At 30.1% G+C, this 26,625-nt stretch overlaps 2 protein-coding genes across 4 annotated transcripts in view; one reads left to right on the top strand and one right to left on the bottom strand.

Annotated features, from left to right (window-relative positions):
- Window positions 1–26,625, top strand: part of LOC111027877 — a 49,098-nt gene that overhangs the window by 13,280 nt on the left and 9,193 nt on the right. The window contains exons 1-10 of one of the 2 annotated variants that reach the window (XM_022306359.1): window positions 21,808–22,127; window positions 22,255–22,337; window positions 22,586–22,693; window positions 22,766–22,840; window positions 23,122–23,210; window positions 24,374–24,463; window positions 24,712–24,790; window positions 24,871–24,944; window positions 25,167–25,371; window positions 26,313–26,573. In XM_022306359.1, the coding sequence (XP_022162051.1) occupies window positions 22,120–22,127; window positions 22,255–22,337; window positions 22,586–22,693; window positions 22,766–22,840; window positions 23,122–23,210; window positions 24,374–24,463; window positions 24,712–24,790; window positions 24,871–24,944; window positions 25,167–25,371; window positions 26,313–26,573 (1,072 nt within the window). In that variant the 5' untranslated portion in view covers window positions 21,808–22,119. Of the gene's footprint in view, window positions 1–21,807; window positions 22,128–22,254; window positions 22,338–22,585; window positions 22,694–22,765; window positions 22,841–23,121; window positions 23,211–24,373; window positions 24,464–24,711; window positions 24,791–24,870; window positions 24,945–25,166; window positions 25,372–26,312; window positions 26,574–26,625 lie in introns of those variants that run through there. The other variant, XM_022306358.1, reaches the window with a different exon arrangement.
- Window positions 12,843–19,437, bottom strand: LOC111027878 (defense protein l(2)34Fc-like). Of its 2 annotated transcripts, none has more exons than XM_022306360.1 (4): window positions 19,309–19,437; window positions 16,935–17,613; window positions 15,392–15,483; window positions 12,843–13,139 (listed from the first exon to the last, which is right to left on the bottom strand). In XM_022306360.1, exons 2-4 carry the CDS (start codon window positions 17,352–17,354, stop codon window positions 12,983–12,985), a joined length of 669 nt encoding a protein of 222 aa, XP_022162052.1. In that variant the 5' UTR covers window positions 17,355–17,613; window positions 19,309–19,437; the 3' UTR covers window positions 12,843–12,982. The 2 variants fall into 2 exon arrangements, with proteins under 2 accessions (XP_022162052.1, XP_022162053.1); XM_022306361.1 differs by having other exon boundaries at window positions 16,935–17,658; window positions 19,309–19,404.

Below are 26,625 nucleotides of genomic sequence, written 5' to 3'. Positions count from 1 at the left end.
CAGTTAGGTATTTCAAAGAAAGTTAAAAAATATTTAAAAAAAACTTAAATTAAATAAATAAATAATACTAATTATTATAAGTTATTACTACAAGGCCTATGGTTCAATAAATACCTATCCAATGGCTAAAAATGTCACCTAACCGTAAGCATCCTAACTATATATAAAAAATAGAATATTTACAATTTATTAAAAAAAGTGATTAACATTGACATACTATATTGTAAACAATATAGATCAATAAGTATGGTCTTTTATCCTTATTGCAGAACCATCTTTCAAACATGAATAACCATTTTTATTATCATTATACGTAATGCTCATAAAATAATTTTTATTTTAACAGATATATTTGAGACTATAGGTACGTTGCTTATTTTTATATTCCTTGAATATTTATTAATACATACCTTTAAAACGTGATAAAATTACACGTGTTTAGTGCTAAGAACAAATTTTTAGTTTGCAAAATGTCATCAAACATAATTCAATCTAATAAATTCAAACGCCTCTATAATTTTGAGGTATATAGACATATAGTTTATAAATTATAAAACTAAAAATGCCTACATATTATGCATAAAACGAATGTAGTTAAAGGGATATCTACTCAAACTGATACGGTAAACACTGGCTACCTATATATGTTACTTTATTGTGTAATGTGTATTCAATATTAATAATGACCATTTTTTGAAATACATCATGTGTAAAAACCACATATTGACCACCTGATTTCCTGTTAATAAAATTAAATTTTTCGTATATTTTTAAAACGAAATAACAATATTATTGTACTATTATAAATAATAATAGTCGATACAGCTGCATTCGCAGAACAGGCGAAAAATATCATAGTATAATATAATATTTTTACTTATAAAAAATGTGTTATTCGTACTGATACGTTTCAACGTCTGTAAAATCTTTTCAAAGGAGTCTCTGTTTTACATAAAAAAAAAAAAACCAATCGTAGACCTTAAATGCGCGTTTTGCGACTATATCACACAATGGGTATAGGTATACCTATATAATAATATGTGCGTATGGTGTACATTATACATATATAATAATATATATCTATATGCACTGTCATCATCGCATCACGCACCATTTGTTACCGTTATTATTATTATTATTATTATTATTATTCATTTTTTTTCGTATAGTTATTATTATTATTATTCATTTTTTTTCGTGCTGTCCCTCCGCATCGATATTATATTATTATCATGTATCGCATAACTTTACCACTGCTACTGGTCATCATTAAATGTGAATGCACTCGGCTGCACGTATAGCGTGTGACGGTGTAGGTACCGGAGACTGTCTGCAGTAGTCCGCATCGCCACGGCCCGTTCAGAAGGAATGAGTATTCGGTCAGTTCCTGTACAATATATAATAATATGATTATATGATTATATTATTAGTGCGTTGTGCAATCGGTTCCTAAAAGTCTGCCGCGAATTATCCGTTTGAACAAAATACGCGACGTGCGTGCTACACGCATAATTATTGCATTCGCCGATCTCTTCAGAAAACGATTTCCGTTCGCAATACTCTTCCACCAGACGTAAGTGTTGATTTTTGTGAATTCGCTTTAATATATCGCGTACGATGCGTGTAAAATATGATGTGCTATTTAAAAAAACATGTATTCGCATTGGAGTACGATTCTATAATATGTTGTTCGTGTATATTATTTTAAATTTAACGCTAAACAAAAACGTACACAATTTGGTACCGTTTAAATATTGAATAATGTGAGTGTTTACATTAATTACAAGTCGTATAACTTGTATTTTGTAAGTCACAACTAATATTATAATATTTCAGCGCACATTCTATTTTAAGTGTAAACTAATGATACAACTAATATATAGTTAAATAGCATAACTACATACCTGTCTAGCTAATTGCTCAAATATTGAACAACATAAACTACATGTATGTTAAGTATCTACTGTAAGTCTATAAAATTATTGAACATGCGTATAATAATACCTACCTAAGTATATTTAATATTGTTATACTACAATACTAGATTGCTGTTTTTAAATAAATAATTTTCAACTAAAATTGTTGTGATTCATGAACAAATTTACTCAAAAAATACCATACGGTCCATACGTGATTCGTTGTACTGTAATATATTTGTATATTACGATTCACGAATAATCTACTAGTATATAGTAACCTACAGAACGTTATATTAAGCCTATGCACGCGTAACAATTTAGGGTATGGTTTCCTGTATCCGGTCTTCCGGTTTCAGAGACCAAATAGTATTGGTAAATTAATTGGTTGGTTAATGTTAATTTACGATATAAAGTTAAATAAATGGATCAAAGAAAATCTGTAGTTAGCTCCTGTGTGTTTTGATTCCTTGATTAATAATATATGAATATAGAATAATAGGTAGGTTGATAGGTATACTAATAAAATAAATACAATCATTTTTATTTTAATTACCTTTAATAGGTATGTATTATTATAATTAATTAGGTTATTATATAGATGGTAAATCATATCTAAAATTAACTGGCAGTAAAAGTTTGTGATATTAACATTTAAAAAATAATCCAAACGAAAACATAAATATAATGAATAGAATACATTAATTTGTGAACATATTTTTAAAATAGCTTCCGTACGTCTTTCCGATTTCTTTTTTCGATGTTGCAACTTGTTATTTTAAAATACAATATTGTCAACTGATTTATCGAAAACTGACCATAAATGCCACTTTAGTACGGATACGTGTGTAAGAATATAATACGTTGAGGAAACACTGGGTGATTGATTACGAACTGCAGTAGTAGTTGTTTTTACTAATAATAATCCAAACGGAACATAAATATATAATATTTAAATTTTTTAACAAGTTTCGTAAACATAGCTTTCGTACTTTTCCGATTTCTTTTTTCGATGTTGTTATTTTAAAATACAATAATATTGTCAATCGATTTCTCGAAGACCGACCATAATTTGCACGTGAGAACGTGAGAGTGTGTGTATAATAATAATATACACTGTGTATGTGAGAATATAAAGTACATGAGGAAATATTGGGCGATTAGTTGCGATCTGCTGTATAATAGTTGTATGCGGTCGTCGTCCGAAATGGAAAAAAAGAAATAATATCCAAGAAATAAGAATGATTTCCTCTCTTGATCGGTCTGGGAAAGGAATAGTAGCGCATAACAATGAAAGTCAATTTGAGCAAGTTATTATAATAATAACGATGTTTACGGATAGAAAATGGTAATAATACGTATAGATGGATATAATGTAACCGCCATGCAATCCAAAGTACGATATTAATTGTACTATCAAAACGCGTCTATGTGGTTATAGTTGGCAGGTGGTTACTCAACGACGACTGGATCCCTAATAAAAATTAATCGCCGAGAAAATCGTTCTGCTAACTTCCCAGTATAATTATTGTAATATTATGTTGGACAATGCACAATATTCGCATTAATGCTTTTCGTTACATATATTATTATAATTTTTGTAATAGTTACAAGCTTTATATTTTTTTAAATAAAATATTGTAGAAAGTGTCTTTTTGGCGATTTTTTTTAGAGGGTATTCAAAAAATTTTAGGACCTCGAAAACCGGAGTGTGGCTCTGCTGGTTACTGATTTGCAGTTACCCTCAGTATTTAAAAATATTATCAATAGCCCTTAACCGAATATGCCAATTGACCACAAAGTAAAATATCGCACCTGGTGCAAAGAGAAGAATTTTTTTAGACGAACAAGTTTTTTTCGACAAATCACAATTACGTACATGCCTTTTATAGTTTTATTATTATTATTCAAAATATTGTATATATATTTTTTATATGGTTTTTATTTTCGTTATTTAGTATTTATACTATAGCGACGTCGTGTTGCCCCATATTTATATACTTAATTAGTTTAAATTATAATTAATACTCATTGTTTTTCAACATCTAATTTTGTAAAATTTAGAACTACTAAAGTCTACGAAAAAAATGCTGTTTATATATTTCAAAAGAAAAATATAAGAGAAAATTTGATTACATTTTAAATTTTCAGATATTAAAATTGATAGTCTTAAGGATTTACAAAATAGTTTTCAAATATTCATGTTTTTGGCAAATGTTGTCAATATATGAATTTTAAATGCTTATAAAATAAAAGAGACATTTTTTAATTGTTATGAGATATTGAGGATAACTTACAAAGAACCTTGTATATTTCCCACATTTTTGATGTTTTTGATTTGAAAAAAAATATATAGAAAAAAAATGTGATCGACATTTATACTCAAAAAACTAACATAACATTAATATGTCAAATGCTTATAAACGGCTTAAAATTAATGTTTGGCTTATTAAAATTTCATTTTTACAACATAAAAACTGAAATCGTTTGAGAAGAAATCGTTAAAAATTTTGAGGAGTCGTGTTTTATATTTTCAAGCCGGTATATGTAATTAAAATTAAAAGTCTCAAACATTTATAACTTGGCAGGTACATCGTACATATAATAATTTGAAAATATTTGTGCCTGAGAAATTTCGTTAAATTTTAACTTTATGCAAAGTTTATAAAAAAGTTGTAACTGGATTTTCGAATGTTTTCATTTTCTTTAAGAACGACTAATGAGAAACCTTAATTCTTGTAAGTTGTAACTCGATGGGAATATTTTTCCAACTATTTGACTAACAAAAAAATCTTATCAACATAAATCGAAATTCTAAAAAATATTTAAATAGCTCTGCAAAAAGAGAAACAATATTTTGAAAATTATATCAGGTATGTTAATTTGAAAATTTGATGAAAATTGAATGATTCCGTTGTTATTTATTTTTCAATTACAACAAAAAACAAAATATTCGATGTTTAGAAAACTAGTGTAATCAAGTAAATATTTCCGTTTACTTATCATTTATTTTTTTATTTTTTTCCGATTATTTAAATAGTTATTGAACTTTTTGACCCCAAAATGCCATTTATAGTTCAAATTTGTTACCAGAAAGATACATAAGAATAAAAAAAAAACTTATCATTATAAATCCACATAATAGATTAAATTGATAAAACTAATGTATTAATTGTTTTGCTCTGAAAATATAATATTATAATTTTCAAACGATAAGGCTAAATACATTGCTAATAAATATATCGTACTTATAACTAATATTATTTTGCTCCCGATAATAAATAATATTTTAGTAGTAATCCTTTTGAACAAATTTGAATTGTTTATTTTACTAATATAAAAATTAGTTGCAGATTTAAATATTTTCATAGTTAAGTATTTTAATATTTTAATAACTATTAATAACAATCAATAAAATATAGTGATGATAATAGTTATGCTTTCTTCATTTAACATTTTGGAACTAATGAATTAACAACGAGTCTATATTTATAGTACCAACAATTATTGTGTAATATATATTTAAGGCAATGTTATTTAATCTAAAATGTTGAGATCTAATTAAGCTACGTAGCTATAGGTAAATATTACTAAATATGTACCTACATATTATAATTTAATTGCCGCGTTTTATCGGCACTTATCATGTGTATTATTATCTGTGTAGCACTAATAGTCTTATGAATTATGTTTTATTTTTTATTATTACTCTTCTACGAATTTTTTATGAATTTTAAAATAACGTTTTTAGACGGGAATTTTTTTTTAAATTTCAAGGTCGCCACATTTGTAGTAAATTACACGTGTCTATTATATTACGCATAGCCGCATAGGTGCATTCAGCTAAAGGTGTATAATGAATATATATATAATATATATGTGTAACAACTAACGCACGTATATACATATATTATAATATTATTTCTGTGTGTAATTTATGACGTATATATATATATGGTATTAAATCCGCCACACTGACCTATAGAAATGACCCATTGTAACGATTGTATAGGCCCGCGCGGCCGTCGAAACAATGACCGTGTAATTAGGTGTACATGTTTAAATCAACATTTGAATAAAACGTAAGTATATAATGTTATGTACACCAGTACACCATTGCAATATATAGGTTCTCCCGTATTTATTCGTGTCCTTAACAAACGCGCGTGGCTCGTGCGCAGCAGCGATCTGCCGCAGGCTCGTTGTTCTAGAGCAGTTCACAAAAAAACAAAAAAAAACGAATACTGACATATGTCAGGTCGTTTTGATGAACCACATCACACCTTGTACAATTTCAACGCGCAGTGCTAATGTATTGTGAAAACTGAAAAAACTACGATTTAAGGCAACTGTCTATTAGGTATATATTATATATAGATATAATAATAAAATAACGATTTGCAGTGTAAGACACAATTCCTGTTGGGAAATGTTCGACTGCTGCAACTTATAATAATATAGTAAATCACAGTAGGTAGGTACTTTATGAGTTATATAACTATATAACTCCTTACTTTGCCCGTAACAGCATTAAATCAGCAAATCTATATTTGTTCATCCGTGTAATTATACATAGTATTATGACTTGTGTAGTTGTGTGCAGCAGTCAAGACTGCGGAACTGACAAAAAAAATTCGGGTGGTGTCCGACATTTTTTTTTTTTATAGAAAGTGCCCAATACCGGACACTTATCATTTTTGGGTTCAAAACATAAAATGCCTTTGTTTAACTTTTAAAAATTCCAAGGGGGGGGGATCCGGACACTTCCCTTCAGTTACGGCCTTGGCAGCAGTGATCTGCAGCAGGCTCGTATAGTACATAGAAAATATATAGTTGACCTATGTATATAGTTTATTATGTTGTTTTAACGATCTGATATTATACATTATAGTTTCAATGGTTGCAGTGGACACTGCACCTTAAACAATTCCAACGCAAAGCTCTAACATATTGTGAAAACTGAAAAGGGACGATTTAAGGGAACTAGACAGCTATTTACCTGTAATAAAGTATAATAATTTAAAGTGTAAGACACAATCCCTGTTGGTAATTTTAAACTGCTGCAGCTTATAATTTACAGATGAGTCTCGATAACTCGAATCACAAGGGTAATAAACATAAATTCAACTTATATATTTCTCGAGTTATGTACCTCAAACATGGAGGGGGGAGGAAAAAATCGAGTTATCGAGATTCGACTGCACAATAGTCATACCTAGTACTTTTTTTTATTACATAGGTACGTGTACGTATATAGTTTATTATTTATTTAGAACTATATAGGTACCTTCACCCCTAACAGTATCAAATCAGCAAATCTATTTTCGCTTATACAAAGGTACACCTATGTATACATTATGACTCGTGACTTGTTTAATGTACTTTTAATGCACAATATTATTTTTTAATAATAAATACATATTATCTCGTATGTCTATATAAATATTAACCTTGTATTTTCTTATGAGTTGATATAATATTGTACATTGTAATAGTACTCTATAAAATCTCAATAACATAATAATAAATATCAGTATATCACTGATGCAATAATAAGTTGACTAAATTGATGCTCACTAGAAATCGCTGAAATATTCAACGAATATAAAAGAAATATTATTGGTGTACCTATCGGTATTTTATAATGTATTTGTTATTAAGCGAATAATATTATAATTAGTTACAAGTGCACGAGAGTGGTATAATGTGGTATCATCGAATTTAACGGTCTTTTAATATTTGCTTGAATTGACATTGTAAGGCGATTTCTAAATTTTAAAATGGTCAAAGAGGTTACGGGATTTCTAAGGCACTCTCTATATATTCTACACTTTCCGCGTACGTATTGTTTTCTATACGCCTGATAGAAACCACAGCTTTGCACGAACAAATACGAATTGTAAATAAATATATACAGGTAATATGATATATTATGAATGCATGTGTTACCACTTATCAGTTATCACTAATCAAACATAAAATAAATTTAAATAATAGACAACATCTAGGACAGTTAGGACTTTAGGATACAATAAAAACAAAAGTAACAATTTGAAAAATTGTTTCAACTATTGTTATAATATATTAGGTACTTACCAACCACGGCTGGGTCAACCAATTAGATTACAAAAAACTGATGGAGTCAAATAAATAACCACAAGAACCAAACTTAAACTATAATCAATCTTAAAAATACCCCGATCGGAACAAGTAAGGTCGATGGACCAGGTTCTGGTTAGTGGTCAATCGATTTTAGAAAAGACCTGGATAAGAACAACACAATTTAAAGTAGTATAATATCGTACAACATATTAAAAAAAAATTTAATCATTTAACTGTTGGAATTAAATAATAAGCACATATAAAAAAAAAAAGATAACTGTGAGAGGATTGGTATAGCACTAATATTATGTACGCTGTTTATTTAGTAAGCTCATATTTTTGTTTAATTTTGAAGAAAAAAAATAGTTAAATTTTACTTAAATTATTTTAGTTTCTGAGTAGAGTAATGAATGTATTGATTTTACAGTGATGTTTAATTTTTTTTTTGTGTCTTTCATTACCTTTTGGGACAGTAGAAATGCTTCGATTTTCTCCTATAGCATTTTTTCTGGTAGGAAAGTGAATCTAGTTGGTATTTTTTTGTTTTTTTTTTTTTGGGGGGGGGGGGGGGTCAAATGTAATCTCCAATAGTTTTCATAAGGCACAGGAATAACAAATAAACAACTATGGAAAAACTGGAATTTTTATGCAAAATTGGTTTTTGACAAAATCGATTTTGGTTTTTGGTGCAACTCTAAAAAAAAATACCGTAGATACATAAAATAATCACTGAAATAAAAAGCTTCCATCGGAAAACAATATATTCAATAAACCAGAAACTTTAGCCTATGATCCAAAAATAAATTATTCATAAACAAGTATAGGCCAGAAATGTATGGCTTATTTAGGACCTAATGAGTTATATACCATATCATATATGAATTCCTTGAACCTTAACGATAAAAAATGTATAAGAACTAATTCTACAACTAATGTAAATAAGTATCTAAATAAATAATTATTATGTGAACAACCAGCCATTTATATTTATATATATATGTTTTTCTTATGATTTAGATATCGTTCGTTTGTTTTTATGTTTTTATGTTTGTATTTATAATTAATAGTATTCTTCTTTATTCTTCTTCTTATTTCTTTATAATTCTGTTTTATTGTCGATTTATTGAAATTATATTATGCATCTATTTTAGTACACATAAAGTTGTAAATATAATTTTTCGAAAACGTTGTAAAATAAAATAATTTCAATTATGTAAAAAAATACGGTGTTCGGTCTGCAGTATTCACACACACACACACACACACACACACACACACACACACACACTCGCGCGCGCGTGTTTCTTCGTTTCCTGTGTGACCCACATAATATGGAACAGTTGAATGTACCAATATTGTATAATATAAATTGTGTTGAGCGTTTATTATTATTATTATGGGTAGGTAGTGACTAGTGAGTATAATACTATAATGACATTATATTAATATATTAAAATATTCTATCGGCGCTCAAACTCACAAACGCGTGCGCGCGACACGTCATGAATGACATTGATAAAATATCATAATATTATACTGTATATTACCTATATTGTATTGTCGAATACTATATAATTATACACTTATTATTTGTACAGACGTTTAAAGAGACATTTTAGTATGCCATTCGCGTGCCATCCCCGAATACGCGTTTAGATAATATATCTACGGCATAGTTATAATATTATTATCCAACTATAATAGCGGTACTTGTACTAGGTTTGAAAGTAGTTATATTATTATTGTTATTATTGTTAATATACGCATAAATAAAAATTATGAAAATGCTCAAGTCGGCAGGTAACCCGACAAATCGTTATGATGATAATAATAAATAGGTACTTATTAAGTAATAACTGAATAATGTCTAATTGGCTAGGTATATTAATATAGGGATTACTAATTGTTATACGCAGTTGTTGAGTGGCTAAATGGCGTCAAGGCTATATTTATTACTCCTATCCAAAAATTGTACAGGGTGACCAATATTTTAACATTTCAACGGATAGTAAATAATTATGATCATTGGTAGGTATTTAATATTTTATTATAATTTATGTTTAATTGCCAATGATTATTCTTGCTCTGCCCATATTTTTTTTACTTTAATAAGACCTCTCATCTATGCAGAATATTGTTCTATTATTCAAATAATTTCGGATTCTTATTATTTCTTTTTTTTACTACTAGGTATTTTAAAAGTCCTAAAACTAGAAAATAAATTGATTTATATTGTTAAATAAACACAGTTATTAGGTCTCAAACATATTAGTACAAACAGACTAAATCTAATTCACGATTTCACTGCGGGACCATAGTTTTGAGTCGAAGGGTACTATAAAATGATTACTTTCATATCATATGTAGAAAATATAATAATAAACTCAAATAGTAAACTGATGAGAAGGATTCTAAGCCGTATAACATATTATAAGCCATTATAAAGCGATTATACAACTATCCTTTCCATATGTTTGTATATGGTAGTAATTATATAGGTAGGCAAGTACGGTATATAGTAACACCAATTGCATTAAAATAAATGGAATTAGAGCGACCAATGTGAAACTTTTGGTTACAATCGACTGTAGAGTTTAAAGTGAATCACCAGAAATGTTGCCAACAATATGACATTGTTTCCAGAAGTATATAAACTATAAATTGTTTTTTTCACAAATTTCAATTTCATATATAAGATAACCGGCAATCATATTACTGCGGTTGTAGTTTATAGGTGTATTCGTTTATGAAGTAGAAAATCGTTTTACATAAACCCAATGTTAATGAAAACATTAAACACTTTTATTTTATGAATTATTGCGACACATTGACAGTATTCGGTAGTCGGTATAACTAGGGGCATATGTTTCCTGATAATTTTTCTTCAAATAAAACCTGCATTGGATTGCACAACAATTATTTTTAATTTAATAATATAGCATTACAATTTTAGTATTATTCTCAAGTCAATGGTATAGTATGATTAGTTTAATATACTGATAGCTTTTACTATCAAATATATAGTAATTACCTAAGAAAACTTAAGTACTAAGAGGTACAATACCTTATATGCAGCGGTACCGACGGACCGTCCACTATTCGTAGTTAGGACTATATCGGTAGATCACGAGTAGCCTGGGATTATGCCGAAAATAATAATTTTAAAAAACATTCAGGTCTTTATGTAAGAGTTTTTCCATTCACATGCATGGTTTACATCAGTGGCGGAACGACTCTCCCCTCCCCCCCCCCCCGTTCCCGAAGCACTGTAGTTGCTCTATGTTCTAGCCCGTGTTTCTATTGTAGTGCAGTAGTGGATGTCTGAAGTATTGATATGCCCTACAATGTTTTGTACTTTTACCAGGGAAAATTAAACATTTAAACACTGCAGGATCCCATACTGATGTACCTATATACCTAGGTATTGGTATAATTCTGAATTCAAACACGTAAATTATCTGTAATAAAAATGAGATTTTCAAGTTTTAAATACATACATTGCATATGGACACACTCTATATTGACTACCCAGACTCGCATCAATATTTCACGTTGTGATATATTGGAGTACGAAAACCGGGACCGTGAGTTGATCCGAAATTTGCACTGCACGACTAAATTCACACGACCGATCGAGATTTTGGTTCAAGTCGTTCGTGGGAAAAACATTTTGAAGGTCAATCGGGCATTCATGTGAAAATGTGTTATATTTTTAAACCTGAAACTATGAAATCGATTTTTGGTTATCATTCGAAAAAAATCATTCCGAGCATAAACCGTGCATGCTAATAGGATTGCAATGATAATTTCTTTTTGAATTCTCATTTTATAATACCTTGTTGGAGTGTAAGCTGCAAATCGCAAATACACCATTAGTAGTTGATAGATTAAAATACACTACACACCTACGCCTTAAAAATATTTCGTTTTATTTATTAGCGACATTCCGAGAAGTATATTAAAAAAAGTTCATACCATTCAGTGCATTTACTATTATATTAACTATTGTAGACCATTATTTGCGTTCTCGTTCTGTCCAATAAGTCCAATAGCAATTTTTCTTGTTAAATAATAATAAAATATATTTACATTGACATAAATAATGATTTTTGTTCATATCTAATGCATTTAAGCCAAAAACCATAACCATGTCTGGTTAAAATTCAGGAATGATAAAAAATAAGTATACATACAACATACGTTATAGTTATTTAGGTGCATGGCACGATCGCCCGACACGATTAATTATGTGAGTTATACCTAATTAATGCCTGCCTTTGTTGTTATAGAACCTTATTTAAATGTATGTATAGTTAAAACTGTTTTTTTTATTATTAAAATAATTAACACAGATATTGTCGCATTTCTAAGTTAAAACTTAAATACAATTTCTATAAATGTCATAAATTTGTATCTATATTAAAAAAGGCAATGTTTGTGTGCGTGTGTGTATGCATGTAAAGATCCATGTTCAAGTCTACTGCACTCATGGTTCTACAATTTGGTACATAGGTGATAAGTAATCTTACACCCGAAGATATGCAGTATATACAATGCACACGGATGAAAATTTTTAAAGATGGGCTCCCGTAGGGATTATTGTCTTTTCACGAAAAATGAATAATTTTTTTGTATGTACGGAGCTGCTAATGTCTATTGTTACATCAAATAAAATTGTTACTACATAATTATTAAACTGTACATATAATTTTAGACCTGTAGTTTATATTTGATCTAATCCACCCAAATTATATTATGTTAAAAATATGTGTGGCTTACAATTAATGGAGTTTAAGCCAGGGTAAATCCAATGAAATTATTTAATTTTTCAAGTGCAGGATCAGCTAGTGCATTTTAATCATGGCATTATTATATTTAAAAGAAAACATATCAGTATATTATTCATTAGGTACCACTCTCGGTATTTACTATTAATACATATATTACATATATTATTTGATTAACTAGGTAAAGCAATTTTGAGTGTACAATTTGTAAATATAGTATTCATGATTAATAGATTTTTTTATATTAAACTCTTCTGGTGAAAGTGTAGCAACTGAAATATCATCGGTTTCTTCATTAGTCCAGAAATGTTCAAAATTCAATACAACTGTGAACCTAAAAATGATTAAATTGACTTGATTAATAAAAAAATAATTACTAGAAATCCCAAAAATAACAAAGCCTAACCGTAACCTTTTGTTTGCTTACTTTACCTACGTAAAGGTATGTTACGTATTTTTTTACTAAAAATTTGTGCAACGTTTTAAATTCATTATAGTTCCAGAATAGTATATACCTACTTATATACATCATTTTGGACTTGGGCACCTGATATCACCAAAAATTCACTCAAAGACATTAAAATAAGAAAAATGAACCATACCATCTATGTACCTACACCCATTTTAAACTACAAAAAAGAAAAAAATGAATTTCCCCTCAACCATCTTCCATGTTTTTCTTCTCATTACTGTAGCTTGTGCTGAGTATATCTTTACAGACAGTGCGACAGAAAATCGACAAATACCTTATAATAGAATATATTACCTATACGTTATAATTACACTAATTTACTATACATTATTGTGATGATCACACTGCGATGGTAAAATAATATTTTTTAAACTTCTGGTATACAGATAACCGTTTATAGTTTGTTTTCTGTAATATAGCGTATTTATTAAGGGGACGCCACACCCGCATGTGTAACTTACAACTTTTTACAACTTATAAGTGTGTAAAACACCAAATTCACGCTCAGCAGATTCGTTTAATTATGTTGATTTAAAAATTAAAGTGAATCGATCTGTTACGAAATTTGATGGTAAGAACATTATCTGCGGTGTTCTTGTGTTGGTTTTTTTACGATAGTTCAATTTTTAGAAAGTTATGCTTATATAATATACCGTAAATTAAAAATGCTTATAACTCACTTAAAAATTGAAATATCGTAAAAAACCAACATAGGAAAACAGAGGATGTTCTTACCATAGGTTCATAATAGGTTGATTCACTCTAATTTTTAAACGAACAGAATTTAACACGATCTGCTGAGTATAAATTTGGTATGTTACACGTTTGTAAGGCGGAGACAACACATGAGGGTGTGACGTATTCTTAAGAATGTTGGAATTCTTTATTGCCCATGGATACCACCTATGCAACAGATAACAAAAACAAACAAAGCAGAGTTGAGTTCTACTTTTATAGATACCTAATTTTTAATAAGATACAAAGGCAAAAATTCTGTCTTAACCACTTATTAAGGAAAAAAATATACAAATAAATCAGTTTTTGTTTGTAGCTACCATCTGCGTCATCTGAATTTCAAAGTAGAAAGCTAGTAAAAAGTATTAAAAAACACTTTCAAATTTCATATTATAGATGATAGTAACATGATATAAATGTCCATAGGACTCGTCTGGATTTTACGTCAAGCCAAAAAGAAAAATCAAATACTTTAGGTCTCAAACCCTGCTCATAAATTTTAATCTTATCACGTCATATAGATTTATAACGTACTAGAACAAAACACTGTTGGAGCACATTTTTTTTTTTTGAAAATGTATTGTGTATTTTATTCCGGATGGTAATAAGTCTACTACGTTATGTATGTATTTTGTTAGATTACATTTTTATAAAATCGGACATTAATAAATACATTATATGACCCCTGAACTGGTTATCTTTAGACGGTGAACTTGCTTATTTGGTTTAGTTATTTTGTTGAAATATAAATCATAATTAGAGAAAATAAGGAAAAGTGGCCATTTGAGTTTTCTTCGTCATGTAGCGCTGAAATCAAGGCGGATTGATGATTTTAAATTTATTAGTCCACCTTGGCTAAAATAATGCGGGAGACAGGCGTTGTTTTTGCTTTAGGGCATTAACTACTAGTAGCTTTTAGGCCTATAATTGTTGCAAATTATACAATCACTATTATCAGTCACGTTTAACACGTGTTCTCATTCTATAACTATTTTTTTTCTATTTTTCGCCTAGCTGGTTTTATGGAACTAATGCATTAGGGTATTTTTAGTTATTGATAAATAATTATTAGGATTAAATTTATTCAATCTAGTGTCGTTTGATCAGAATCTTCTAAAAGCTTATAAAGTTATAAACAGTGTTTGTTATGCTCGACCGTGTAGATTAGATCCTAGACCATAAACTAAACTAAAGACTGCGGTTTTAAGTTATGATGTATACATTTTAAAGCTACTGAATACGGCATGCGATCAATTTATTGGTCATACTATAGACTTTAAAATAAAACGCAATTAAATTAAATTCTTAAAAAGTACTTTTGTGTAACCTTAAATTCGATTAAGTAATAACTGTTAAATCGATAAAACGTATTTACTTACTTAAATCGTATAGGTCCTTTGAGTGACAATGGAGCTACCCACGTGAAAGTATCTGTTATTTTATATTTGTTATTTGACTGAACCACTGCGTTCTGAAAAAAATAAAATTCCAACCATCATTAACTTATTTGGGTTTAATTAAGATTATTATTATATACACATTAATTATAATTAGGTTACTGCTGGCGATTAGCCTTATATGTAAATACATTACTATTTGTACACGACTTTGTTATTAACTATTTAATATGTTTATACAGTATTGGATTTTGAATAAGTATAATAAATAATAATTTATTATTATTATTATTTAACAGTTCTATAAGCACTATAGAATAGCTACAATTAATAAACAGGTAATAATTAAATAACAATAAATGTCAAACTAAATCGTGCACAATGATATAATAATATATTGTACTGGCAGAATCCATTGATCCTACAGAAGTATAGAATATTATAATTTATAACTTATCATAATACATTTTATGGCAGAGAAAAAATGTATCGACACTTGCTTATAGTTTAATTATAATTTTAACAAATTTGTACTTGAGGTACACTATCGATATATATATTATATTCATGAAAGCGATCAACGAACCATTTCACAAAAAAAACTACCACGATGCGTGAGGGTGGGGTAGGGGACACGCATGCAATTTTCAATAATTAATAGGTATTACAATTATGTGATGGAACAATAATAAAATTATGGTCAAAAAATAATTTGGTGTAAATACGTCAAAAGGTTGAGCGCAGTATAACCAAGAAAAATGTATAAAATATTTTCATTTTAACTGTATAGTATGTATAGGTACCTATATACTAGGTACCTATATACTAGGTATATTATATTTGAGTATAATTCAATTTAATAATGAATTATCACGGTCGTATATAAACATGAGTTTGCATATTTAAATGTAATGTCCATGGAGGACATCATGTTGGAGCATCTGTGTAACAAAACGGAAAACCGTGAGCTTAGGAAGCCTATGACTTGAAAATTAAGTCCTACAATTTCACAATAATTTTCGAATCGTTTTCAAGTTCAAGTGATAAAAAAAAAATCAGAATTCGCTAAGGGCGTGACAAGTTGGATTTAAGCCTATTTTTAAAAACTCCATACCTATTACGAGTATATTCATGGATAGTACCAATATATAGGTACCGTTGCGAAGCATCGAATATCTAAATATCTACGCTATTGCCTTGCTATCAAAGTTCTTTTTAGAGATGTGTCAAATGAACATTTTGAAAAACCCTTAAAAAAAACGACTCACGAGTGATTCGTCTCAGGTGGAGAAGATGATCATATTGTGAAGTTAGGAGCTTGGCAATTTATGGATTTATGCCAATTTAAAAAGAGTCTATAAAAAGTATAAATCGATTGTACCAACAATTAACACTATATTGGAGAAGCATCGAATATCTGCTGTATCGCCTAGCTGTCTCAGTGTAGTGCAGGGATATAGAAATATAATGAGTAATGACGCAGGTAAATGTTTTTAAAAGCCCTCCTAAAATTAAACTGACTTACGTATGGTTCGTCGCCGTTGAAACAGCTGATCATGTGATGTTGTGTCACGTTCCGGCATTCCGGCAGAAACGTGCCGAGCGCTCGGCCGGCGCGGTCCCGCGCCTGCACCATGAACCCCTTGAACGGCATGGTCACGCCGACGGACGTGAGGGTGATGTTCACCAGGTTACCGGGCACCACGGGCGTGGACCGGTCCACTACCAGCCGGTACGGGCACGGAACGCCCTGCATGTTCTCCGGCCGGTAACCCGGGTGCCTGGGCGTCATGTCCGAGCACGCGATCTTCAGCATGTCGTCGGTGACGGCCTCGGCGCCGGGAGCCTGCGCCAGCAGCAGCATCACCATCACCGCCCGCGCGACTACCGCTGCGATTGGCACGGACGTCGTCGTCGCGCCCGAACGATAGGTATCGGCCGCCATCGAGATTACCGCGGTATAACGATGTATAAATGCGATATGATACTATATTACCGTTACCGCGGTTACAGCAGTAGCGGTATACCGCCAATTATTACGTCGTTTTTAGGCACAGATATAATGCAACAGCGATGTCGTCCCCGCACACTGTGGTAACCGGACAGGACGATTTTAGCCGGCACAGTTGCCTAAATCAACCGCGCCTATGCCCTAAGGTAGGTTTTCTGTTCTGTGAGTCGTCCCGAAGCCCGCCGCCTACTTACTGTACAACAAAATGCCGTGCGATCAGATTTTTATTTTATTGTATCTACAAAGAGATAATAATCAATGCTCCTACCAAAATTACATTTTTTCGGTTGTTTTTTTTTGTATAAATAATTTATTACAGTGTGCAATCGGAAGACATAATATGATTTTAAATAAATAGTAATATTCCGAGACCTAAATATCTGAATATATTATTAACAGATAAGTTCATCTAATTTTAATAACACATTTATATTTGGGGCTCTATGACACAACATTTATTACCTATACAAAACCTAATCTTCTAGGACTTAATGTGCCAATTCATTGATGGTTTCATCAAGAATCTACATATATGTCTCGATGAATAGACATCATTGCTATTTGCTAGTCCATTTAAAATACAATTAAAAATACAGTTATGGGGGAAGGTCCGAACCCCACGAACCCCCATCTCGTAAATACGCCTCTGATAACAATATGTAGGCTAAAACTAACTTTTAAAATATATTATATACGTCGATGAGTCGACGATGACAGAATTGTGAAAATAAAATTAATGATTTTCAGCGATTCGTGTATCTATATCAAGCGATAAATTGTATCAAATTAACCCGATAAACTAACAAAAATCTCAAAAAGAAAAACCACAAAGGTCTATAATTAGGTACTAATAGTAATAATAGCTCAGAAAAGAGATCAAATATTTTTAAAATTAAATATATCATGTTTAGAAAACACTTTAAAAAAATATTCGAAGAAAATTTCCTTTAGGTTTTTTGTATATGAATTAAAATAAAAAATAACAAAATTGATTTTGTAAAACTAGTGTTGCATAAATATTCTAGTTTTATCGCCGTTTTTTGTTAGTTCTTCCCAAAATACCAATTATTTTTAAAATACCAAGAAACTATTAATTATGACCACGAATCTCCATAACTTTAAAACGCGATGATAATAAGTACAGACGATTTTAAAACAAAAACACAGTTTTAAAATCAATAAATTAATTGCTTTGCTTAGAATCTAAATGAGGTAAATTAGGTAAAGAAACCAGGGTTTGTTCATATTTGTGCAATATAGTTATAAGCTATAATTAAAAATTAATCTTTTATTATTAAAAATTTGAGTGTGTTATTAAATCTTCAGCATTAGCTTTCGTAGGTAAACTACACTGCTATGTTAGTGTTTGTTGATATTTGATTTTAAAAAAGTACAAAAGCAAATTTAAAATTTATAGAAATAGCTCGAAAATAGCCATATAATATTTTTAAATATAGAAAATATTAATATAAATATTTTGTGATAAATTTGTTCTCTCTCCACTCACAATCTAAATTTAAAATAGTTCTTAGTACTTTTCTACTTAGTTTTCTTCCTACTTAATGTGTAATTAGAGGAGCTATCCAAAAAACCTTCAACTTAAGTACTAACTAGATGAAACTTTTCAAATCGATTGATATGTATAATTTTTACTTTAGAACTTTTATCTTAATAGTCTTAAACAAATTTTGATTTTAATTTTTAAATCTTCACTTCGCTTAAAATTTAAAAATACGCCACATTAAAATTAGCAACTATCGCACTTCGTATACAACACATAAAATATATAAAAAGAATTTTGAAATCTAAATAGCATTTAATATAGTACTTAGTTATATTCAAATAATGTATAATATGATAAACAAATGCTTGAAAGCGTTCAACTTACCTCGATGGGTATGAGCTGTGCTATTATGTAAGCGTACTACGAATAGCTGATTTGACATAGGAATTCAAACTAAACCAGATTTTACAGTACCAATCTAAGATTGAATATTGATACAATTAAAATTATTATAAATGATAAGGAACTTGGCAATATGTACGATTAACCTTATCTAATCAAAAGTAAATTATCAAAGATTTACACATATATATTATGACAATGAACACACCCAATATGTAGTAAACCGTAATTATATAATTCAATTAATATAGAAAACAGTAAAGTTGATTCACAGAGATAATAAGTTGAACTTGATATAATTGAGCTAGTAAATGGTAATATGTGTAACAAGTAACAACAGCGTAGTCAGGACCTCATTATCGGTAATGGTCAATGGATTAACAAAATAGTATTGTTCGGTAATTTTTAACGAAAAACCATTTGGTTTTAGACATGTAACACAATATTGTAATCCATTATAGTTGTTTAATTTCGATAATCGATAGTATTAATTGTTGGTCAATTATTTATCATCACATTCATCAATCATCAATATAACTAAGGCTCTATATATAATGGGTATGCTATGCCACCATTTTCAACTTATTTATCAACATAAAAAATGATAATATAAACGCGGGCAATTTCATATTCACAGTGATAAATGAGTCGCAAAATGGCGGCGTAGCATACCTATTAGCTATAGTGCCCTATAACTATTGATTATAAATACTATCATACATTTATAAATATTATAAAATCAATGGTATAAGGTATGTCAGTCGTCCGTGGTCCATTGTACATGTGTACAAGTGTAAATGATTAGTGATTAGTGATAAGTGATTACCTACCTACTGAGAATCGAAACTAACTTCTAATATAATATTATACCAAAGTTTATTTAAAAACTCAGTATGTTTTCATAATCTCGGGAAATTTTGGATAAATAATCCCGTTCCACCAAAATATAAATATTTGGTGAACAATTTAAGTTCATCTAAAGTTGAATTATATAAAAATAAACAAAATCGATATATAACTAGTTTTGCACAATAGTTGCAAGTGATAAGAGAATTAGGCCTTATCTTGAAAGACTTCTAAATAATTAGAATATCAATAATTAAATAATTATTAAAATATTAAACGATTAGTCCAGAGTCCAGACATTACTTGTTGTGTTTAACGCCTCCGTTTTATAACTTAATAATTGGATCGGCTATTAATATTTAATATTTCTGTTGATCTATTTTATATTATGTAATACTCAAAGAATTTTCTTCCAAATAATTTATTTATTTATCGGATGTTGCAGGATCTTACACAATTAATGAAATGTAACTATTGATAAAAAAAATGTACCTGACTTGTTATAATTTCTAATAATTAGGTAGTATATCATATATATCCCATAGATCATAGGCACATTGATACTATTTATTAGTTTGTACATATGTATATATATATATATTAATATATTATTATCAAAGTATATAACGTGTCCTAACTGAGTGACTGACTGATCGACCTAGACAGTACCTTTCACCCATGTAATAATGCATTTAGAGAGAATTTTCAAAATTCACATTTTAAAGCTGCGCTTTCTGCAGTCATGCAAAGATTTTTAGACTCCCAATAGAAAAAACATTTTTTTTTTTTTAATAAATGATTGCCTTTGGTTATAGATTATGATACCTAATAATAGTATAAATTAGGATTTTTTTTTTATAAATGGTTCTTTATATTAATGGTTAGCTTATAATTGGTATAAAATACAATTGTTATTATTACCTACATAATTTTAACCTCTAATTGACATTTGATCGATATATTTTTTACCAGCTCGGATTAAAATCATTGCCACATGTTTTTTTTCATTTCTGTAAACAATTGGTTACCCGTAAACGAATTGAACAAAGTTTGAATCATCATCTAAGAGTTTGCATTTTCAAGGGAAACGAAGTGCACGGGGTCGGCTAGTTATTTCCTGTATTTTTTTACACCAAAGTAGAAGATTATAAAAATAGTCCCGAACCTTGTTACCCTGCGGAAGCTAGACGCTCGTATATTACATGCCTATCAATATTGTTCAGAACACTTTATTATTATGGTCGCTCGGATCACCCGAGACTTGGACTGTTTCTCGCAACCGCGAAGAGGGAGCAAACCGCAATACGGTGAGCACGAATAGTGTGCGATTTTATGCTATATGACATTATAGGTCATTGATATTATTATGTATGAATATTATGTATTACGCTTAGGTAGAATGGCTGGGACGTTCTATATCGTCGTGTTATGTCACTCGCGGCGGCGGCAGCAATATAAATATAATGTATATATACATATACATTATACACAGGAACACGTGGTGAAAGTATATTTTTTTCTTCCGGTTCTTCCGATACGCGTTCCGCGAGTCCGCGACTGGTATCGTTATGTCTGCCGCCGCTGCTCGCTGCAGTATAATCTTTATTATTATTTTAAGTCTCGTCGCCGTCCGATCATGAGCGTCAACGCGATACCGATGGCCGACCGGCCTTTTCTGTCGGACTACACCGACGACCAAAACGATATGGACGTGTTCACGTTCATGTTTTTCGCCTGTTGCTTCGAACTGTTTTTGTTTAAGTTTTTCACCGCCACCGTCTGACACCATCAACCTATAATAATATCATAATAATTTATAAATAATACTACCGGCATTAGGTGTAGTGTAAACGCAGCAGACGACAAACGCCGGTAATCGAATAATAATAGTACATAATAATAATAATAAAGGAAACGACGACACGATAATATCATCATCAATCCATTATGCGATCGTGAGTGTCGTCGACTATTATACAAATACTATATTCGCCGCTCGTGCCACGCGACACGTCAAACTCGCGGATAACCGAAGACAGACGTTATATCAATGTTATAATGGTTTTTATTTTCGGTTTACAGACACAAACTGCTGTGCATCCAACAGCGGGACATTTTAAACACCAAATTAAAAGCGAAAGTGGCGTCCAAGGCGGAAAATGATCGTAAGTACACTCAAGCATTTCACTGAATAAATCATGAAGTACTCGACCTTTTTTTCAGAAGCTTTAAGTTAAAATTATTTCTGTGCATGATTAAATGATGTCTACTTCATATTATAATATAGATACCTACGTCACGAGGCATTGTGAAGTTTTTTTTTTGTTTTTATAACTATTTGCTTAGTTTCTTTCAATATTGTGTAAAATAATATAATATGATGTGTTTGTAAAATGTGTTTTATGTTCAACAGAGGATAAGTTTTTTGAAGTTCGCGATTATTTGGAACGGCTAGTGGAAGGGCTGGTGGACGGAGGCCTAGATGACGTATGCCTCACTCCCCTGTCCACCCACCCGCTATGTACGTAAAATCAATCTTCCTTACTTCTATAATGTATTAAATTTAATGTTTGATCATTTTGTTTTGGCCTAGACATGTCAATATGTTGGAAGTACCACGAACAGTTGGCCACCACGCTAACAGCAGCCATACACTCTATCATAAACGGTTGGTATAATATTTATTAATAATACATGTCAAAACGGATCGTTAGAATCTATTAAAAACGTATTTAGCGCATTCGAAAGTGAAAAATGAACGGTTGTCTTCTTATTTAAACATTTAGCAGAAGGTATATACTAGCACAATCTATAGCTACAGCGACCGCTATTTTTTTTTTTTTTTGGTTCACTGCTAATGCCTTAAACGTTAATATTTCGATCCAATATATTTTTTTAGTACATAATGTGCACCTAACTTATATTATATTAGTATACATTATTTTTTAGAGTCTGATGAGTTTGACGACATTCCCATAAAATTAAATACAATTTTGGAAGAATTGTCATACGAGGTAGAACATCTTCCAGAACTACAGGTTAGTTTTTTTACTATAATTGAATTGCTTTTCCTACCAATATACTTTATTTTAAATAACTTCATTGTAAAAAAAAAGTTGTTTAAACTGAATCTTCCATATAATATAATTGCCATGTCAACCATTAATAAACAATAATAATTATTATTAAATACTTAAAATTTAAAAGTTTTAACTCTCTGTGATTCAAAATACTTTTATTAATTTTGTCTTCTACATATTTGAAATTACAGATATCAAATTTAAATATGCTAACACGGTGGTATACCTATGTGAGCAGTCGGGAAGTCTTATACTCTTATCCCCCCAGAAATTTGATGACACTCTAGTTTTTATTAAAATACAATTATAACAAAAATATATAAAAATATAAGATAGGACATTGTTTCTAAACCTAATTGATTATTATAGATTCTGTGTATTCCACACTATCTAATAATACTTATATAAGGAAACAGTGTACACTTTGAAAGTAGATATATATCTATATCATTTAAATTCATCTAATAGGTGCGTTGATTTTCATTATGTTAATACTACTCATTAGCGTGCTACAAATAACGCTATACGTGCCATATTACTTCGTTTTTAAATACCTATATTCTATATATACGTAGATTGTACTTTGAGTACAGCTATTAGCGAATATACTATCCGTGAATCTCTACATAAAGTGCAACGAGTAGCTGTTGCACGCGCTGCACTATAGGTACCCAACATTTCGGTTCTTACTAATTATTGTTATTATTGTTTTTCATTCATTAACATTTCAAATAGGTATAGACGTATAGAAGTGTTCATAATAACAACTCATATTTTATAAACAGAGTATTATATTTTACTGGATACACATTTTTTTTTAGTTACATTTCGTGAATTTTAAACATAATTTCTGATCTATGTTTGATCAAAGAACGATAAGATAATAATATATTTGTTTTGGTAATATTATTGTAACAATCAATAATAAATGCAAACCAAGTGTCAGAAATTAATTTTGAATTATCCCACAAAAAGGATATTAGTTTATATTAAGATGAGAACGAATACATGTTATTACCTACTACAAATAAAAAAATTGTAATATATTACGTAATAAATTATTATTGTGAAAAATTAAAACTAAAATGTCTACGTATTAATAAATAAATAAATATTTTAAGGCTGCCCAGAAAAAGTGCGCCGTTCCATTGGCGGAAGATTTAAACGAAAAAAACTACGAAGATCTCTTGGCCACTGCTATATTAAATAAGGTACGATATATATTTCCGTTACGCGTAGTATTTACCTCCGTTGGTATTTTTATTAAATACATTACATGATGTTATGTGGAAACCCTTTTTCGTTCATACTAAGCTTGGATATGGCTTCCTGCCATTCCTTCATAGTTTAGAAGGCAGTTGCTTGTTCAACTGTCAAGCTGCACTAATAATAACTATGTTTGTAAGTTATAAAGGGTGCTTTTCATCAGATATATGTATAATTTTTTTTCTTATTACAGATTGTGGCCAACAGTCAGACAAAGAAAAAAGTCCCTGTTAGAAGGACTCGAATTTCTAAATGTTCTCCTAAACAAACGGGTATGTATTTTCCCCCAAGACTATATGTCAAATGGGCAAGAAAATATTATATTGATACGATAATAATATTATGTATGTAGATTCAAATAATCAGAATTCTATCGATTCAAAAAAAACTGAAGAGCCTCGGAGAACCCCAAGAGTGTCTTTAACAGTAAGTTTAAAATAACTGAGTGTAAAATACGAGTATATAGGATATAAATTATTAATTATGTATTTACGTGTATTATTGACCGTATATTGTAGCGAGTAGTTAAGAAAAATGTTGTATTTGCCTAAATATGTTACATAAAATCATAAAAAAATAAAAACACCGAAGAGATAAAATAATGTATTTATGCGTATAATGTAAGTACATAATATTATTGTTGTTAAGGTAGAAGAATTCACGGAGGAAGTGACGACGACCAGTTTCAATACATACTCTGATATTGAAGGCGATTATGACGATGGGTACAACGAAGGTGACGAAGAAGATGATGAAAGATCGCAATCGACCATTGGAATGTTCATGTCGAATGCGAAGTTGCTTCGAGGGCACACAGCACCTTTGCCCGAATTCGGGTCTGATACAGTTGAGGGTAAGTGCATATAATGTAGTTCTATATAGTACCTTTGAATAAAAAAAAGATCTCGAGCTTTTTCACCCAATCTACGTGCCTATATCTATGATCAAGTAATTCTACCTAACCATTATATCTAATTCAGTAATAGTTATAACTTATAATAATATAATAAATTATTTTATAACTTATAAGGCCTCAAAGGGAAATTTTTTTCATTTTTTTATCTCGAATATTTCAGTTATTTCGAATGTCTGCCGATAAAATAAATGTGCGCGCAACCAAACGACACGTTCGTCCGCGTTTATGATAAATTGAAAATAATAGTATATTTTATTATTCAAAGTTCTTATGTTTTTTTGTTTAAATAGATTAGGTAGTATAATATATGGACATTGATTTATTGCAGATATGCGTTTTTGATTACCCGAACAGAACTGTTAGGTAGTTACTTGTCAAATATAATACTTTTTATATTACGTATCTACATCGATAAGTTCGGATTGTTCACTATTACGTACATCGAGTGTCGTGCATATTCATTTATAATTTTTACGTAGCTTTCACTTCTGCCAACGATTCAATAATGTCGCGATCAGGATTGCACTCCATCATACAGTGTGTTTATTAGTGGATTTGAGATATATACTAGTATATTATTGTGATTTTATCTATTTCATATACTTGTTGTGACATGCACCCAAATCTCGTTTACTTGTTATTTTATATCTACCACCTATATAGGTACCTATAATCATTTTACATATTATACTGTTCGAACAATCGATCCTATAAATAATAACCATACCAATCGATTATTTAGCAAGACCGTGTATTAAATAATAAAATCTGTTTTTAACTTTGGCTCTAATTTTTTCTAAGTATTGTCGTGGTACCGACTTATTATGATGCTCCGGTCAAAAATATATTTGACAAAAAATACCTATCGATTTTTTCAGACGGCAGCAGTACCATCGATCCCGATGATCAAGGAATAAGCGCCACGGTTGACTCGTGGGAAGACAATTGGCTGTTCCAAAAGAAAAGGGTGAACCTGATGTCCGGCTCCAACAATTATCACCATCATCCCGTACCCGTTCCGATGTTAGTGCCAAACCCGTCCGAAGTCACCAGGCCGCTAATAGGCGATCGCGATGCCGACGAAACGTCCGAACTGTCCGACTACTCGAATTCGGCACTGGACGAACTGCTCGAACTCTGTAACTTATAATTTTGATTTATTCTGATCTCATATACATAATTTGTACATTT

This window comes from Myzus persicae, unplaced genomic scaffold, assembly GCF_001856785.1.
Source record: "Myzus persicae strain clone G006 unplaced genomic scaffold, MPER_G0061.0, whole genome shotgun sequence".
NCBI classification, from domain to species: domain Eukaryota; kingdom Metazoa; phylum Arthropoda; class Insecta; order Hemiptera; family Aphididae; genus Myzus; species Myzus persicae.
This window is presented reverse-complemented; position numbering and strand designations above follow the sequence as displayed.

Excerpts from the sequence above, each read along its gene's own strand:
- LOC111027878 (XM_022306360.1), bottom strand. The coding sequence starts at position 17,354 with ATGGCGGCCGATACCTATCGTTCGGGCGCGACGACGACGTCCGTGCCA. Across the intron at positions 15,484-16,934 it reads TCAACGGCGACGAACCATAC|AACGCAGTGGTTCAGTCAAA; the intron begins GTAAGTCAGTTT and ends TATTTTTTTCAG. Across the intron at positions 13,140-15,391 it reads AAAGGACCTATACGATTTAA|GTTCACAGTTGTATTGAATT; the intron begins GTAAGTAAATAC and ends AATCATTTTTAG.